Raw genomic sequence first — 14,833 nt, forward strand, 5'->3', positions numbered from 1 at the left:
CCTCCAGCATCTAGTTTGGTTCTCCTAATGGTCCCGCATCTGCGGTCTATTATGTGCCCCAAAATTGCAGGAACTGGAGAGAGAAAATTTATTTTTAAAAAAATCAGGAAATACTTATGTGGATGGAGGTACAGTGTTACTGTTGCAGGTTGATGATCCGGCTTTTCTGTCTAAGATAAATGTTTAAATTGGTTGTAAAGCTTCTTGTGGCGTCCTGGGTGCAAAAAGCACAGCTGGAATTCAAAGAGTTCCCTAATGAAGACCCTCCCTGCTATTCTCCCAGACCTGATCGGATCTGCGCCGTAGGTAAACCAGAGAGAGGGCAACAGAGATCTTATCGCGTAGCAGTAAAACATCTGAAGAATTCCTTTAGACTAACAAAAGGCTTTGATTTTGGCGAATTTTCTCGACTCCAATCTTTTCCCCAGGCAGCTGAATTTCACTTCAGTCTCCGCCTTCGCGAAGGTCCAACCCTTCCCAAAATTTAAATGCTCTGTGCCACGGGAAGGAAGATTCACTTGCGCTTGAACAACTGACTCTGAGAGTCCAAATAGTTTCTCGTTCCTCTGAAGAGTAACTGCAAAGTTAACTTTATAGACATTACTTTATTCCTTTGAGAGAGAAAAAAGACGCTCTGAGATAGCAGAATGAAGAACACCCTGATGCGCTGGAGACTGCCCGTCGTTTGTTTCGTTTGGCAGTTGGCGATGATTATTCTCTTCGGCATTTTCATCAGATATAACGAAGAATCAGATGCCCACTGGATCAAAACCAAAGTAGCTCGTAACATCAGCAGCGATTTGGAGAACGACTTCTACTTCAGGTACCCCAGTAAGTATAGCAACGACGCGTTCTTATCCCCCAAAGATAAATGTTTCTCTCCGGGAAACACCGGAGCACTCAATGGGTGAGGCAGCACTTGACGGCAGGAAGAGTGAGAGTGCTGGGTGGTCTTGCCGATCAGTGAACTTTGCATGAAAGCTCGTTGATCTGAGACTGTATCCACTGGCGACGTCCGCATTTTCACTTCAAACCTCCAGCAGCTGCACTGTTTTGCTGTAATTAAATAGTGTCATCCGTTTCTTTCCTTTCCCGGTGCCTTATGGTGAATTTATGGAATTCATTTCCACAGACGGCTATGGAAGCAAAGTCATTGGGTATATTTAAAGCGGAGGCTAATAGGTTATTGATCATAAGTGCGTCGAAGATCATTGGGAGAAGGCAGAAGAATGGGGTTGAGAGGGGTAATAAACAGCCGCGTTGGAATGGAATGGCGGTGCAGAATTCATGGGCCGAATGGCCTAATTCTGCTAATGGGCAGAACTGGCTGGAAATACTTTACAGGTCGGGCAGCATTGGTAAGGAGAGGGAAGCGGTAGTTTCAGGTCGGCCGCCGTGTATCAAATCGGCATATCTGCATTTTACCGTGGCAGCGAAATTTGTAACATTTGCATATTACAAATTCAAGAATGTATTGTTATTCTTCAGAACATGGACGTAAAGCAGAAGGAAATGGTTGTTATTCCAGATCCGATGCAGTTTAAATCCACAATAAGCATAAAGAATACAATAAGCAAAGCAAAAAAGCACCATAAATATCAATACAAAAGTAATTCTATAAAACACAACATACAAGTAAATTATATACATAGCTTGATTATAGGTAGATAAAGTGACGCAAGTGATGTGTATGTAGTGGTGGATTGATGGGTGGAGGTGTTAATTAGCCTGACTGAGTGAACACATCTTTCCAGCTTCTCTAAGGTTCTTGATTAATAAGGGCATCAAATATGTCAAATAATAACAAAAAAACCGTTCCCAAAGCAGGAGTAAACCAGAATAAGGTAGCATGTATAAATTGGAAGAAGCAAAAGATGAACTGGGCTCTGGGCTCCTATTCCAGCTCAGATTTAATTTGCTCAGATTAAATGTGCCACCTCCTGAGTCCTTAATTGAGAGAAGGGCACAGTTTTCAGGTGCAGAGGAGATGTCAGGGGTACGTTTTATATGCAGAGGGTGGTGAATGCATGGAATGGGCTGCTGGCAATGGTGGTGGAGGCAGATACGATAGGGTCTTTTAAGAGACTCCTGGTTAGGTACATGGAGCTTAGAAAAATAGAGGGCTATGGGCAGCCTAGGTAATTTCTAAAGTCAGTACATGTTTGGCACAGCACTGTGGGCTGAAGGGCCTGTATTGCGCTGTAGGTTTTCTATGTTTCTATGTTACAAGGAGAAGGCAAGAGAATGGGTTGAATGGATAATAAGTCAGCCATGATGAAATCATCCAACCAAGAAGAGAGGCAGTGTTTTTAAATTCTGAACCACACTGCTGAATATAATTCAGGTGAGCAGTTTCAAGTTCCTGGATGTCAGGATCTCTCTAACCTGCATCCAACATATGGATACAGTTTTCAAAAAGGCAAGACAGTGGGTAGATACCATTTAGAGTTTGAGGAGATTTGGTATGTCACCAAAGACACTTGCAAAATTTCACAGATGGACAATGGAGAGCATTCTAACTGGCTGCATCACTGTCTGGTATGGGGTTGGGTTTGGGGGAAGCTAATGCACAGGATTGAAGTAAGCTGCAGAGTTGTAAAACTAGTCAGCTTCATCATGGGTGCTAGCATCTGTAGTATCCAAGACATCTTCAAGGAGCGGTGCCTCGGGAAGGCGGCGTCCATCATTAAGGACCTCCACCACCCGGGACATGTCCTCTTCTTGTTCCTACCATCAGGAGAGAGGTACAGAAGCCTGAAGGCACACACCCAATGTGTGCTTCATTTCTTTCCCTGTGCCATCCAATTTCTGAATGGACATTGAACCAAAGAACACTACCTCACTACTTGTTTTTATTTATTTCCTATTTTGTTTGCATTACTTATTTAAGTCAACTTTTTAATATATACTGTGCATACTGTAATTCACGGTTTTCTTTTTCCTTCTATTATCATGTATGACATTGTACTGCTGCTGTATAGTTAACAAATTTCATGACGTAAGCCAATGATATTAAACTTGATTCTGATATCATGATATGAAAACTCACCTTCATATCCTTAAGCTAGAATTGATAGACAAGATGTTCTGCAGTTTCTTAAGCAACACACAAAACACTGGAGGAACTCAGCAAGTCAGGCAGCGTCTATGGGGGGAAGTAAATTGTTGATAATGAGTTGATAAATCAATAGGACAACTTGCACAAATGCTGGGAATTTAGCAGGTCAGGTAGCCTGTATGCAGGGAAATAAACAGTTGGTGTTTTGGACCAAATCTCTTTATTAAAACTGGAAAGGAAGGGGCAGAAGCCAAATAAGAAGGTGGGGAGAGGGGAGGAGTCAAGCTTGCTAGCTTGTACTCTTCTCCCTCTTCCTAGCTTTGCATTCTGGCTTCCGCCCCTATCTTTTCGAGTCCTGATGAAGGTTTTGGCTTGGAACCAACGAACACTCTAATTTCTTTTTACAGTTGGCTGGACATTGCTCTGAGCAGGAAATTTTTATTCAGCCTGAAAACTGCACAACAGTTTGTTGTAATATGCATACTGTGAATATTTGGAGAAAGAGAGAGAATGGACAGTGGTAGAAACATAGACAGAAAAAAAAGAGATAGAGTCAGAAAGTAGGAAAGAGAAAAAAAGAACATGACAAAGGATTACATTGCAGTGACAGAGGGAGGAGGTGTGATGAACAGATAGAGAAGAATGACAAATAAACAGGGCACAAATAGAGAGAGAGCAGGAGATACATAGATACTTGCTAACAAGTGAAGCAGATGGGAAAAAAGAGAGAAATCAACAAAACTTGACAAAGAGGTCGCGAGAGAGCAAATGGACAAAGAGAAAGCTTCAGGTAAACACAGAAGCAAAACGCTAACACTCATTTGTGATGCATGACTTTGCATTATGATTCAAAGTTAGAAGTAAATTATCAAAGTGTATATATATATATGTCACTATATACAATCCTGAGATTCATTTACTTGTGGGCATTTACAGTAAACAAAAGAAACACAATAGAATCGATGAAATAGCACACTCCTGAAGCCTGGATTGTGCTGGTTGGCAGCACGGATATCATGTGTTCTGGGAGACCAACAAGTTTTGGGCAGATCAAAGAGCATTTCTCACCGATCTTATGATCTTCCAGCGGCAGATGATGTCTGCGTATGTGGCCCTGGGGATATCCCATAAGTCAGAGAGTTAGCTAGTTGCTGGGAATGAACTGTGACATGGACCCTTGCCTTCTCCATCCCCCCTTACCTACCTGATTCACACCTGACTGTCTCATCTTCGGCACAGACATCCCAGGGACAGCATATGCTGAGAGTGATATGCTGACCACACAGGGAGGATCTGACTAGGTGGGCCCTCTCACAGCCAGACACTTGTAAACCCTGAAGATGAAGGCAGTAGGGGTGTAAAAACCCCTCCAGATGTGCAAACACTAAATCTAAGCTTGTGGTCATAGTGTGGTATTGAGGAAGTGTTGAATAATACATGTTCACATTTTAAAGATGTTAATTTGATAATGAAAAGTGTTCAGGTTGATAAGCATTTTTTAACCAAAAGGGTAGTACATTAGGAAGACTAGAACATCTGCAGATGCTGAAAATCCAAAGCAATAGACACGAAATGCTGGAGGAACTCAGCAGGGCAGGCAGCACATACTGTAGTTGACGCTTCGGGTTGACACCATTCTTCAGGACCCGTTTTGCAGCACACACAAAAAGCTAGAGGAACTCCGTTAGACAGGAGGTTAGGGCGGCAAGTTGCCTAGCAGTTAGCGCGTTGCTCTACAGCTCCAGTGATTACAAATTGGGGTTCGATTCCCACCGCTGTCTGTAAGGAGTTTGTACATTCTCCCCCTGACCGTGTGGGTGCTCCAGTTTCCTGCCACATTCCAAAGACCCACAGCTCGGGTCAGTGGAACGTGGGCTTGCTACAGTACATTTGCGCTGGAACTGTGGGGATACTTGCAGGCTGCCCAGTACAATTATTGCCGATCTGATTTCACTGCATGTTTTGATGTACATGTGACAAGCGAGGCCAATCTTTTTTTTAATCTTTAAAAGACAGGCAGCGTCTATGGAGAGGAATAAATAATTGATATGTCATACTGAGACCCTTCTTAAGGGTTTTGACCATAAATGTTGACTGTTCTCCTCTTTAGATGCTGCCTGACCTGCTGAGTTTATCCAGCAATTTATTTATTTATTTATTTATTTATTCGTTCATTCATTCATTGAGATACAGCACAGAATAGGCCCCCCGGACACATCCAGCAATCCCCTGATTTAATCTTAGCTCATTCATGGGAAATTTACCCCGACCAATTAACCCACCAACCAGTACAGCCTTTGGACTGTGAGAGGAAACCAGGGCACCCGGAGGAAACCTGTGCGGTCACAGGGAGAACGTACAAACCCTTTACAGGCAGCAGTGGGAATTGAACCCCTGTCACTGGTACTGTAAAGCATTGTGCTAACCACTCTGTGTGTTGTTCTACGTTTCCAGCATCTGCAGAACCCTTTGTGTTTATGAAATACGTTGTTTTATCTGGAACTCATTTTGAGTGTCACTTCAAAACCGCTTCGCTGGTTGCAACGGTTCCCTGGATTTTTGAATACCTTGAAACTTTCTCCTCTGATATGTAGCTGCACATAGTCATAGTCATAGTCATAGTCATACTTTATTAATCCTGGGGGAAATTGGTTTTCGTTACAGTTGCTCCATAATTAATAAGTAGTAATAGAACCATAAATAGTTAAATAGTAACATGTAAATTATGCCAGTAAATTATGAAATAAATCCAGGACAAGCCTATCGGCTCAGGGTGTCTGACCCTCCAAGGGAGGAGTTGTAAAGTTTGATGGCCGCAGGCAGGAATGACTTCCTATGGTGCTCTGTGCTGCATCTCGGTGGAATGAGTCCCTGGCTGAATGTCCTCCTGTGCCCACCCAGTACATTATGTAGTGGATGGGAGACATTGACCAAGATGGCATGCAACTTAGACAGCATCCTCTTTTCAGACACCACCGTGAGAGAGTCCAGTTCCATCCCCACAACATCACTGGCCTTACGAATGAATTTGTTGATTCTGTTGGTGTCTGCCACCCTCAGCCTGCTGCCCCAGCACACAACAGCAAGCATGATAGCACTGGCCACCACAGACTCGTAGAACGTCCTCAGTATCATCCGGCAGATGTTAAAGGACCTCAGTCTCCTCAGGAAATAGAGACGGCTCTGACCCTTCTTGTAGACAGCCTCAGTGTTCTTTGACCAGCCCAGTTTATTGTCAATTCGTATCCCCAGGTATTTGTAATCCTCCACCATGTCCACACTGACCCCCTGGATGGAAACAGGGGTCACTGGTACCTTAGCTCTCCTCAGGTCTACCACCAGCTCCTTAGTCTTTTTCACATTAAGCTGCAGATAATTCTGCTCACACCATGTGACAAAGTTTCCTACCGTAGCCCTGTACTCAGCCTCATCTCCCTTGCTGATAACATGGATAACAAGTAGTTTGCCTTCTTAGAAGTGATCTCAAGTACTTTTGTTCTTTTGACCACAGCCTTTCAAGATGTTCATGTGATGATTTTCGTGGGATTTGGATTTCTGATGACGTTCCTGAGGAGATACGGATTTGGCAGTGTTGGATTCAACTTCCTTGTAGCATCCTTCAGTATCCAGTGGGCTCTGCTGATGCAAGGATGGTTTCATTCCCTAGATTACAGCGATGGAAAGATCAAAATTGGAGTGGAAAGGTGAGCTTTAGAGGCTGAAAATAAAAAAAATAGTAGCCAATGCTGCAAATCTGAAATAAGATCATAAAATGCTGTAAGTGCTGAGCAGGTCAGGCAGCTTCTATGGAAAGGGAAACAGCATTAATGCCACAGGGCAACGACTTTTGCAGAATTCTGAGTGAGAGAAACAAGTCAGTTTTAAGTTGCAGAAACTCTAGGGTGGTGGATGGAAATGACAAAGGGAATATATCAGTGTGGGTGTGGTCAGTTTACCCTGGGAATGTGTTGTAAATGACAATAGTTAACAGCAGGCTTATCAAGAAATGAGTTATATTGAAACTAGCAGGTTGGTGTGTGTTAATGGAGCAGGAAGGAAAACAGAACAAAGACAGAAACAGAGACAATACTACAAAAGCTATAAAATGCCTTTGGATACAAAGGGAAGAATGGACCTGCATTGTGGGTTTATCTTTTTTTACACAAAGATATGGAGAGAAGACATACTTAATCAGCGGTCACATTGGCATGCGTTTAAACACTGCCCTTTGCAGCTTATGCCTCACTAGCTCCGGTTAAGGAAGTAACCAGTGTCAGGCTCTGAAATGAACTCAAGTCAGTCAGCATCACAGCACAGTCCATCAGCCTACGGTGATGTGCTGACATTTTAACCTAAGAACAATCCAACCCTTCCCTCCTACCTACTGTCGCTCTCCATTACAGGCCGGACATGAGGGGACGATAGTATTGAAAGCCAAGCTGTAATTGATAAAGAGCCTCCTGATGTATGCATCTTTGCTGTCCGTATGTTCCTGGGTTGAGTGAAGAGCCAGTAAAATGTCATCTGCTGTGAACCTGTTGTGCCGGTAGGGAAATTAGAGTAGAACCAGGTTGCTTCTCAGGCAGGAGTTGATATGTTTCATCAGCAACCTCTCAAAACAGTTCATCACCATGGATGTAAGTGCTACCAGATGACAGTCATTGAGCTAGGTCACCACATTCTTCTTAGGTATAATTGAAGCCTGCTTGAAGCAGGTAGGTACCTCAGACTAACAAAGTGAGAGGTTAAAGATATCAGTGAGCACTGCCGCCAGGGTGAGTTGGTTATTAATATAAAGGATGCATTTCACTGTATGCTTTGTTGTACACTTGATAAATAAACTTTTTTTTAGATTAGATTATGAGGACACGCAGTCCTCTTTTATTGTCATTTAGTAATGCATGCATTATGAAATGATACAATGTTCCTCCAGTATGATATCACAGAAACACAAGACAAACCAAGACTGAAAAACTGACATAAACCACATAATTATAACATATAGTTACAACAGTGCAAAGCAATTCTGTAATTTGATAAAGAACAGACTACGGGCACGGTAAAAAAAAGTCTCAAAGTCTCTCGAAAGTCCCATCATCTCACGCAGACGGTGGAAGGAAGAAAAACTCTCCCTGCCATGAACCTCCAGCGCTGCAAATTTGCCGATGCAGCACCCTGGAAGCACCCGACCACGGCCGACTTTGAGTCCGTCTGAAAACTTCGAGCCTCCAACCAGCCCTCCGGCACCAAGCACCGAGCACCATCTCTGCCAAGCGCTTCAACACCAGCCCCAGCCGCCAAGCAACAGGCAAAGCCAAGGATTTGGGGCCTTCCCCTCCGGAGATTCTTGCTCACACAGTAGCAGCGGCAACGAAGCGGGCATTTCAGAAGTTTCTCCAGATGTTCCTCCGTGCTTCTCACATCTGTCTCCATCAAATCAGGATCGTGCACGGTACCTACCTAACAAATACCGATATCATTTCGAAGTGGCCGCGCGCGCTGCATCGCGCCGCCATCTTCTCTTTGCTGCTTGAATCTTGAATACAATAGTAAACATTTTTCATAACTGGCTCAGTAATCTGTAGGACAAGGATATATAAAACTTGAAAAATATGAATTGTAGCAGTTGGTTACATAGTGACAGACAGTGCGTCAGAGGTCCGTGAGTGTCAGGGAGCAGGAGTGAGTGCCATTGCTATTACAAAGGAAAAAGTGCTAACAAACTGAAAGGCCTAAAGGTGAAGGAGTCATCTGGACCAGGTGGACTACATCCCAGAGTTCTGAAAGTGGGAGCTGCAGAGAAAGCAGAAGCATTGGTTATAATCTTTCATGGATCACTTGATTCTGGCATAGTTCCAGAGGATTAGAAAGTTATAAATGTCACTGCACTCTTTAAGGGAGGAAGGCAAAAAAAAGGAAATTATACGCTAGTTAGCCTAACCTCAGTGGTTGGGAAATATTGGAGTCCGTTATTAAGGATGAGGTTTAGAGGTAGTCGGAGACTAATGATAGATTATGACAAAGTCAGCATGGATGCTGTAAGGAGAAATCTTGCCTGACAAATCTGTTAGAGTTCTTCAAGGAAGTAACAAGCAGGGTGGCAAAGGAGGGGCAGTGGATGTCATTTACTTGATTTTCAGAAGGCATTTGATAAGGTGCCACACATGAAGCTGCTTAACAAGATAAAATCCTATGGCGTTACAGGAATGTTACTGGCATGGATAGAGGATTGGCTGACAGGCAGGAGGCAGCGAGTGGGAATAAAGGGGGCCTTTTCTGGTTGGCTGCCAGAGATTAGTGGTGTTCCTCAGGGGTCTGTATTGGACCCGCTACTTTTCACATTGTTTGTCAATTATTTAGATAATGGAATTGATGGCTTTGTGGCAAAGTTTGCGGATAATGCAAAGATAGGTGGAAGGGTAAGAAGCTGAGGAAGCAATTCGATTGCAGCAGGACTTAGAAAAATTGGAAGAATGATTAAAAAGTGTAGATAGAATACAGTGTTAGGAAATGTCTGATAATGTATTTTGTAAAAGGAACAAAAGGGCAGACTTATTTAAATGTAGAAAAAAATTAAACATCAGAGATGCAAAAGGACTTAGGAGTCATCATGCAAGAAGGTGCAGAAGGTTAATTTACTGTGGTAAAGAAGGCATATGCAGTGTTGGCATTCATTTTAAGAGGAATAGAATATAAAAGCAAGGAGGTAATGCTGAGGGTTTATAAGGCACTAGTCAGTCTGCACTTAGAGTATTGTCAACAATTTTAGGACCCATATCTCAGAGAGGATGTGTTGTCATTGGAGAGAGTCCAGAGAATGATTCTGGGAATGAAGGAGTTAACATATGAGGAGCATTTGGCAGATTTGAGCCTGATTTAGAAGGATGTGGGGGGATCGATCTCATTGAGACCTACCGAATGTTGAAAGGACTAGATAAGGTGAATGTAGACAGGATGATTCCTATGATGGGGGTATCCAGAGGGTACAGCCTCAAAGTTGAGGGGCGCCCCTTTAGAACAGAGGTAAGGAGGATTTTTTTAGCCAGAGAGTAGTGAATCTGTGGAATGCTCTGCCAGACAGTTGTGGAGGCCAAGACCGTGGGTATATTTAAAGCAAAAATTGGTAGTTCCCTGATCGGTCAGAGCATCAAAGGCTATGGCAAGAAGGCAGGTGTATGGGGTTGAGTGGAGTCGGGGATCAGCCATTAGGGAATGGTGGCGCAGACTCGATGGGCTGAACGGCCTGATTCTGCTCCTATGTTTTATGGTCTTACGGTCTTATGGATACCTCTATCACAACCACTACAGGATTCTAATAGCAACCGTTATTTGATCCCGCTATTTTGTTCTGATTCCTCTATTCCCAGTCTGATAAATGCCGATTTCTGTGCTGCTTCAGTGCTGATCTCATTTGGAGCCGTCCTTGGAAAAGTCAGTCCAGTGCAGTTGCTGATCATGGCGTTGTTCGAAGTGACCCTCTATGCAGTGAATGAATACATCATACTGAACCTTCTGGGGGTGAGTTGTCCATTTTTCCTTTTCAGTGGCTAGTCTTTACTGTACTTTTACTGTAAAATGGGGTTTGATCAAGGGGCATGAAATTAAGGAGCCATTAACATTCATGAGGACTGGCAATCCTGAATCTTTCTTTTAGTCTCTTCAGAAACTGATCTCATATTATGATACGTATTTATATTGTCTGCTTCACATCCCTCCCTGTTGATTCATCGAACAAGCTCCTTAACTTTTGGGTGAATAGATTCCCTCTGATATCCATGCCAGCTAGTTTTTAACATTGGTTAACTGACCCTGAGGACTTCTCACCAAGGAACAGGTTGCCAGGGACACTTCCCTACACAATCGTTCACTTTGCCAGCAATACGGTTTCTATTTCCCAAAGGGTATGTTTAATTTGTTTGGAGATACAGCGTAGTAACAGGATCTTCTAACCCACCTGCACCCATTTACACCAATGTGCCCAATTAACCTACTAACCTGTATGTCCTTAGAACATGAGAGGAAACCAGATCAAGCCCACACAGTCACTTGGAAAATGTACAAAGTCCTTACAGACAGCGAGAACAATTAAACCCAGGTTCCTGGCACTGCATTAGCACTTTGCTAACCACCACTCAAATAACCCTGTTTCCTTAAACCAACCTCAAGGATGAACAGGAAAGGAAATGCAAATGGTCTCCACCTCTCAAATTTCTCTTTAACATGGCCTTCCTCTGCCTCAGTGCTTCTCCCTGAATGAGCCTTTTGTCTCCCTCTGCTGTTCGCCTCCCTGTTCATTAGTGGTACTGCCTTAAACTTGAGATGCAAGAGATTCTGCAGATGCTGGAAATCCAGAGCAACAGCTAAAATGCTGGAGGTGCTCAGGAGGTCAGGGGGCACCTATGGAGGGGAATGAAGAGTTGATGTTTTGGGCTGAGACCCTTCATGAACGTGCCCCTTCTCCTTTGCTTTCTCACTTCATCCTCCCTCACCCACGCGCCCTTCCTCTCCCTCACCTGGTTTCACTTATCACTGGACCGGTTCAGACAACCCACCTCTCCCGGAAGTTCCAGGAGTCTCCCGCATGTTGATAGCGGCTCCCTGATGCCCAGAAATTATATACAGTATCCCGGAAATCGATTTTTTTTTGAGGGGGAGAGGGAGAACGAGCATCCTGATTGGTCTCTCTTTGTGCTAAGTAGACCTATCAGTTTTCTCTGCGGGCGGGCTTTACAGTGGGCCTCAAAAATAATGACAGTGTTGCTCGCTGCACTGTTTGCAACAGTGACTTTTCTGTTGCCCATGGTGGGTTAAAATGTAAACGACATGTTGAGGTGAGTTTAACAGGTGTCATTCGTTCATTAGCATAGCTAACGCTATTTAAACTAGCTGGCTAGCTGCTAAGGAGCTACTCTATTGATGAGGCCAAACTCCCTGTAGACTTGCTTAAAGTTGTAATAGAATAAACATGATGATATAATATAATATATGTACATATTTTAATATCACATTTTCTGCATATACCCAACCTGGTTTACAGATTAGACAAGATCACTAAACAAAGTATTACATACACCCTTGGAGGTCGACTGGCAGAATATGGAGTTGCGGGGGGCGGGGGTGCTACCTTCCCGAAATGAGTTTTTGCAGGGCGAGATGTCTGCCATTTATCCTCCTCACCCTTCCCTCCACCTTCTTATTCTGACTTCTTCCCCCATCCATTCCAGACCTGATGAAGGGTCTTGGCTCAAAACATCGGCTATTTATTCTTCCTCCATGGACTATACCTGACCTGCTGAGTTCCTCCAGCTTTTTGTGTGTTGCTCTTAAAATTCCAACATCTGGCTGTGAATGAGTCAGGGTTTCCATGTTTACCTGTCAGCCCTTTGATCTCCAGCTTCAGCCTCGCTATTTCATCTCCTACCCTCGCAGTGCTTACAGTCCAAAACAAAGAAGCTGCAGATACTGGAAAATTGAAATAAAGACAGGAATGCTAGACAAACTCTGTAGTTCAGGCAACAGCTGCAGAAAGAGAAACAGACTTTGTGTTTCAAGTGTGAGACCCTTCACCAAGTGCAACGTTCTGATGAAAAATCCTAGACCTGAAACGATAGCAATTTCCTTTTCCCACAAACGCTACCTGAGTGCTTCTAGTGATTTCTGCTTTTAAGTTCTATATCCACATCTAGCCATTCAGCTCCTTCCCACTTCTTGAACGATCACACACTCTCATCACTTTCTTCTGTCGCTGCTGGAAGTATCCTTCAGGATTCATTCCTTGAGAGATCGCTTCACCTGGGTCTGCTTCTGTCAACCATGTCTTGGGCTTTGCTCTAAGTTTCCAGTGTTGATTCTTTCATTCAGCAGAATGGCCAGGCAGAGCACAGTTCAGGGGTAAAGGTGGGAAGGAATGGGTTCTTCACAAGAAATAAATAAGTTATGTACTGAGAAACTTCTCTCTCAAAGGCCCGGGATGCTGGTGGCTCGATGGTTATCCATATGTTCGGTGGCTATTTTGGACTCGCAGTCACTCGTATCCTGTACAGGGCGAAGTTGGACCAAAGCAAGAATGGGTCCATCTACCACTCCGATCTCTTCTCCATGATTGGTGAGGGTTTATTTCTTTGGATCTTGAGCATTCCAGGAGGATCCCTTCTGTCCAACCCTTCCCCCAATCCCCACCAACCAGTCCATTCAACAGAGTGGTTGTGGCTGAATGAGTCTTAGAAGCCTTTTGTTCTTCAGAGGAAAGGGAAGCCAGTATGTTGTATAGAGTCCCACATGCCAGGCCCAGACAGGGAATGCTTTTGAGCTGTCAGTGGTGTCAGCAAGAACTGAAACTGCTGGAAATAGTCCACAGGCCAGGCTGAATCGATGGGAAGAGAAACAGAGTCAACATTTCAGGTTGGAGACCTTATCAGAGTTTCCAACATTTTCTGTTTTGTTTTAGATTTCTGACATCTGCACTTTTTTATGATTTGTAGTGCTATGTGGAGCCTGAATTTCTATTAAATCTGCCTCACTCATCCTTGCCAAAAGAGAACCTTATCTTCTCCATTATCTCTAGTTTTGAAGAGAATGTCTCTCAGCCAGGGCTGAAATGATTCCACATAGACCAGGTGACTTCCATCCTCCAAATCTAGTTGGTTGATGTGTATTGGGATATTAGGTGGAATCTTGCTTGCTGTGAGATGTGGGGATATGCTCTTTGTTGTTGAAACAGCAGGCGGCTGATTTACAACCTGTGGGAGAGTAGAGAAGATAACAGGGAGAATGAAGTTTTGTACTTTAGCACAATTTCTGGTTAATGAACTCAAGGTTCAGACTGACAGGCTCAAACGACATATAGAGCAGAGAACAGTACAACAGAGGAACGGGCCCTTCACCCTACAATATCTGTGCTGACCATGATGTCAACTTTGCCTAGGTTTTCAATTGTGTACCACCTTTTCAGTGTCACACTGTAGAAAATACTTAGTGATCTTTCGAGAGGGAAATGCAACAATGACTGTTTCTGGATTATTACCTGACACTCCTGTAACTTGGGTGACCGCTTCAGGCTGAGTTCCCTTTTTGTCCTGCCACAGTTTTCAAGGCAGGGCACTCAGGATGACGTTGTTCTCATGTTCATAGCTCTGGCCAACTTGCACCATGATGTTTTGGGAGTGACCAGAATTGTGCAATCCCAGGATAACATGGTCTTGTTATCCTGACCAGCACTGAGTAGAGAGTTTCACCTGGTAAGCCTATCACCTGCCTTCATTTTCTGCTTCCCATCCCAACTCTCCACCAACACCCACTCCCAATCCCCAGTCTCCAATCTTGTCCCCACCTCCTGTCTGGCACCTGCTGGTTACCAGTCAGAAACCTGGGGCTCTGACCAACACCATTCAAACTTTGCCATTTAAGTGTCCCCTCCTCTCTTACCAAAACCAAGAATCTATTAAGTCTGTGGCCACCATCCATCCAGAATCTGACTAGAGGTGCGGACAGCACATCCTTGAGAATGATGCTTTATAAAGTTTGGACTTTGCAGAGGGAGTTGGCATCATGGCCATAGCTTTGATCTATCTCTCCTACCTTCATTTAGGTCCAATAGAATCTCTAGCTACACCATGCACATGGGGTCAGGTTATTTGACAGGTCTGCAGAACAACATTAACCTTAAGCAGTTCAGCACATCACTGGTTAAGAGATAAACTCGAGATATTCTGCAGATGCCGGAAATCCAAAGCAACACACAAAAAATGCTGGAGGAACTCAGCAGGTCAGGCAGAA

At 43.8% G+C, this 14,833-nt stretch overlaps 1 protein-coding gene across 1 annotated transcript in view; it reads left to right on the forward strand.

Annotated features, from left to right (window-relative positions):
* Positions 1-538: 538 nt before the first annotated feature.
* The window catches only part of LOC140209709 (ammonium transporter Rh type C-like), a 34,056-nt gene continuing 19,761 nt past the window's right edge, over positions 539-14,833 (forward strand). The window contains exons 1-4 of the mRNA XM_072278122.1: positions 539-831; positions 6,570-6,762; positions 10,426-10,576; positions 13,022-13,163. Of these exons, the coding sequence (XP_072134223.1) occupies positions 648-831; positions 6,570-6,762; positions 10,426-10,576; positions 13,022-13,163 (670 nt within the window). The 5' untranslated portion in view covers positions 539-647. The remainder of the gene's footprint in view (positions 832-6,569; positions 6,763-10,425; positions 10,577-13,021; positions 13,164-14,833) is intronic.

This window comes from Mobula birostris, chromosome 14 (assembly GCF_030028105.1).
Source record: "Mobula birostris isolate sMobBir1 chromosome 14, sMobBir1.hap1, whole genome shotgun sequence".
In the NCBI taxonomy this organism is placed as follows: Eukaryota; Metazoa; Chordata; class Chondrichthyes; order Myliobatiformes; family Myliobatidae; genus Mobula; species Mobula birostris.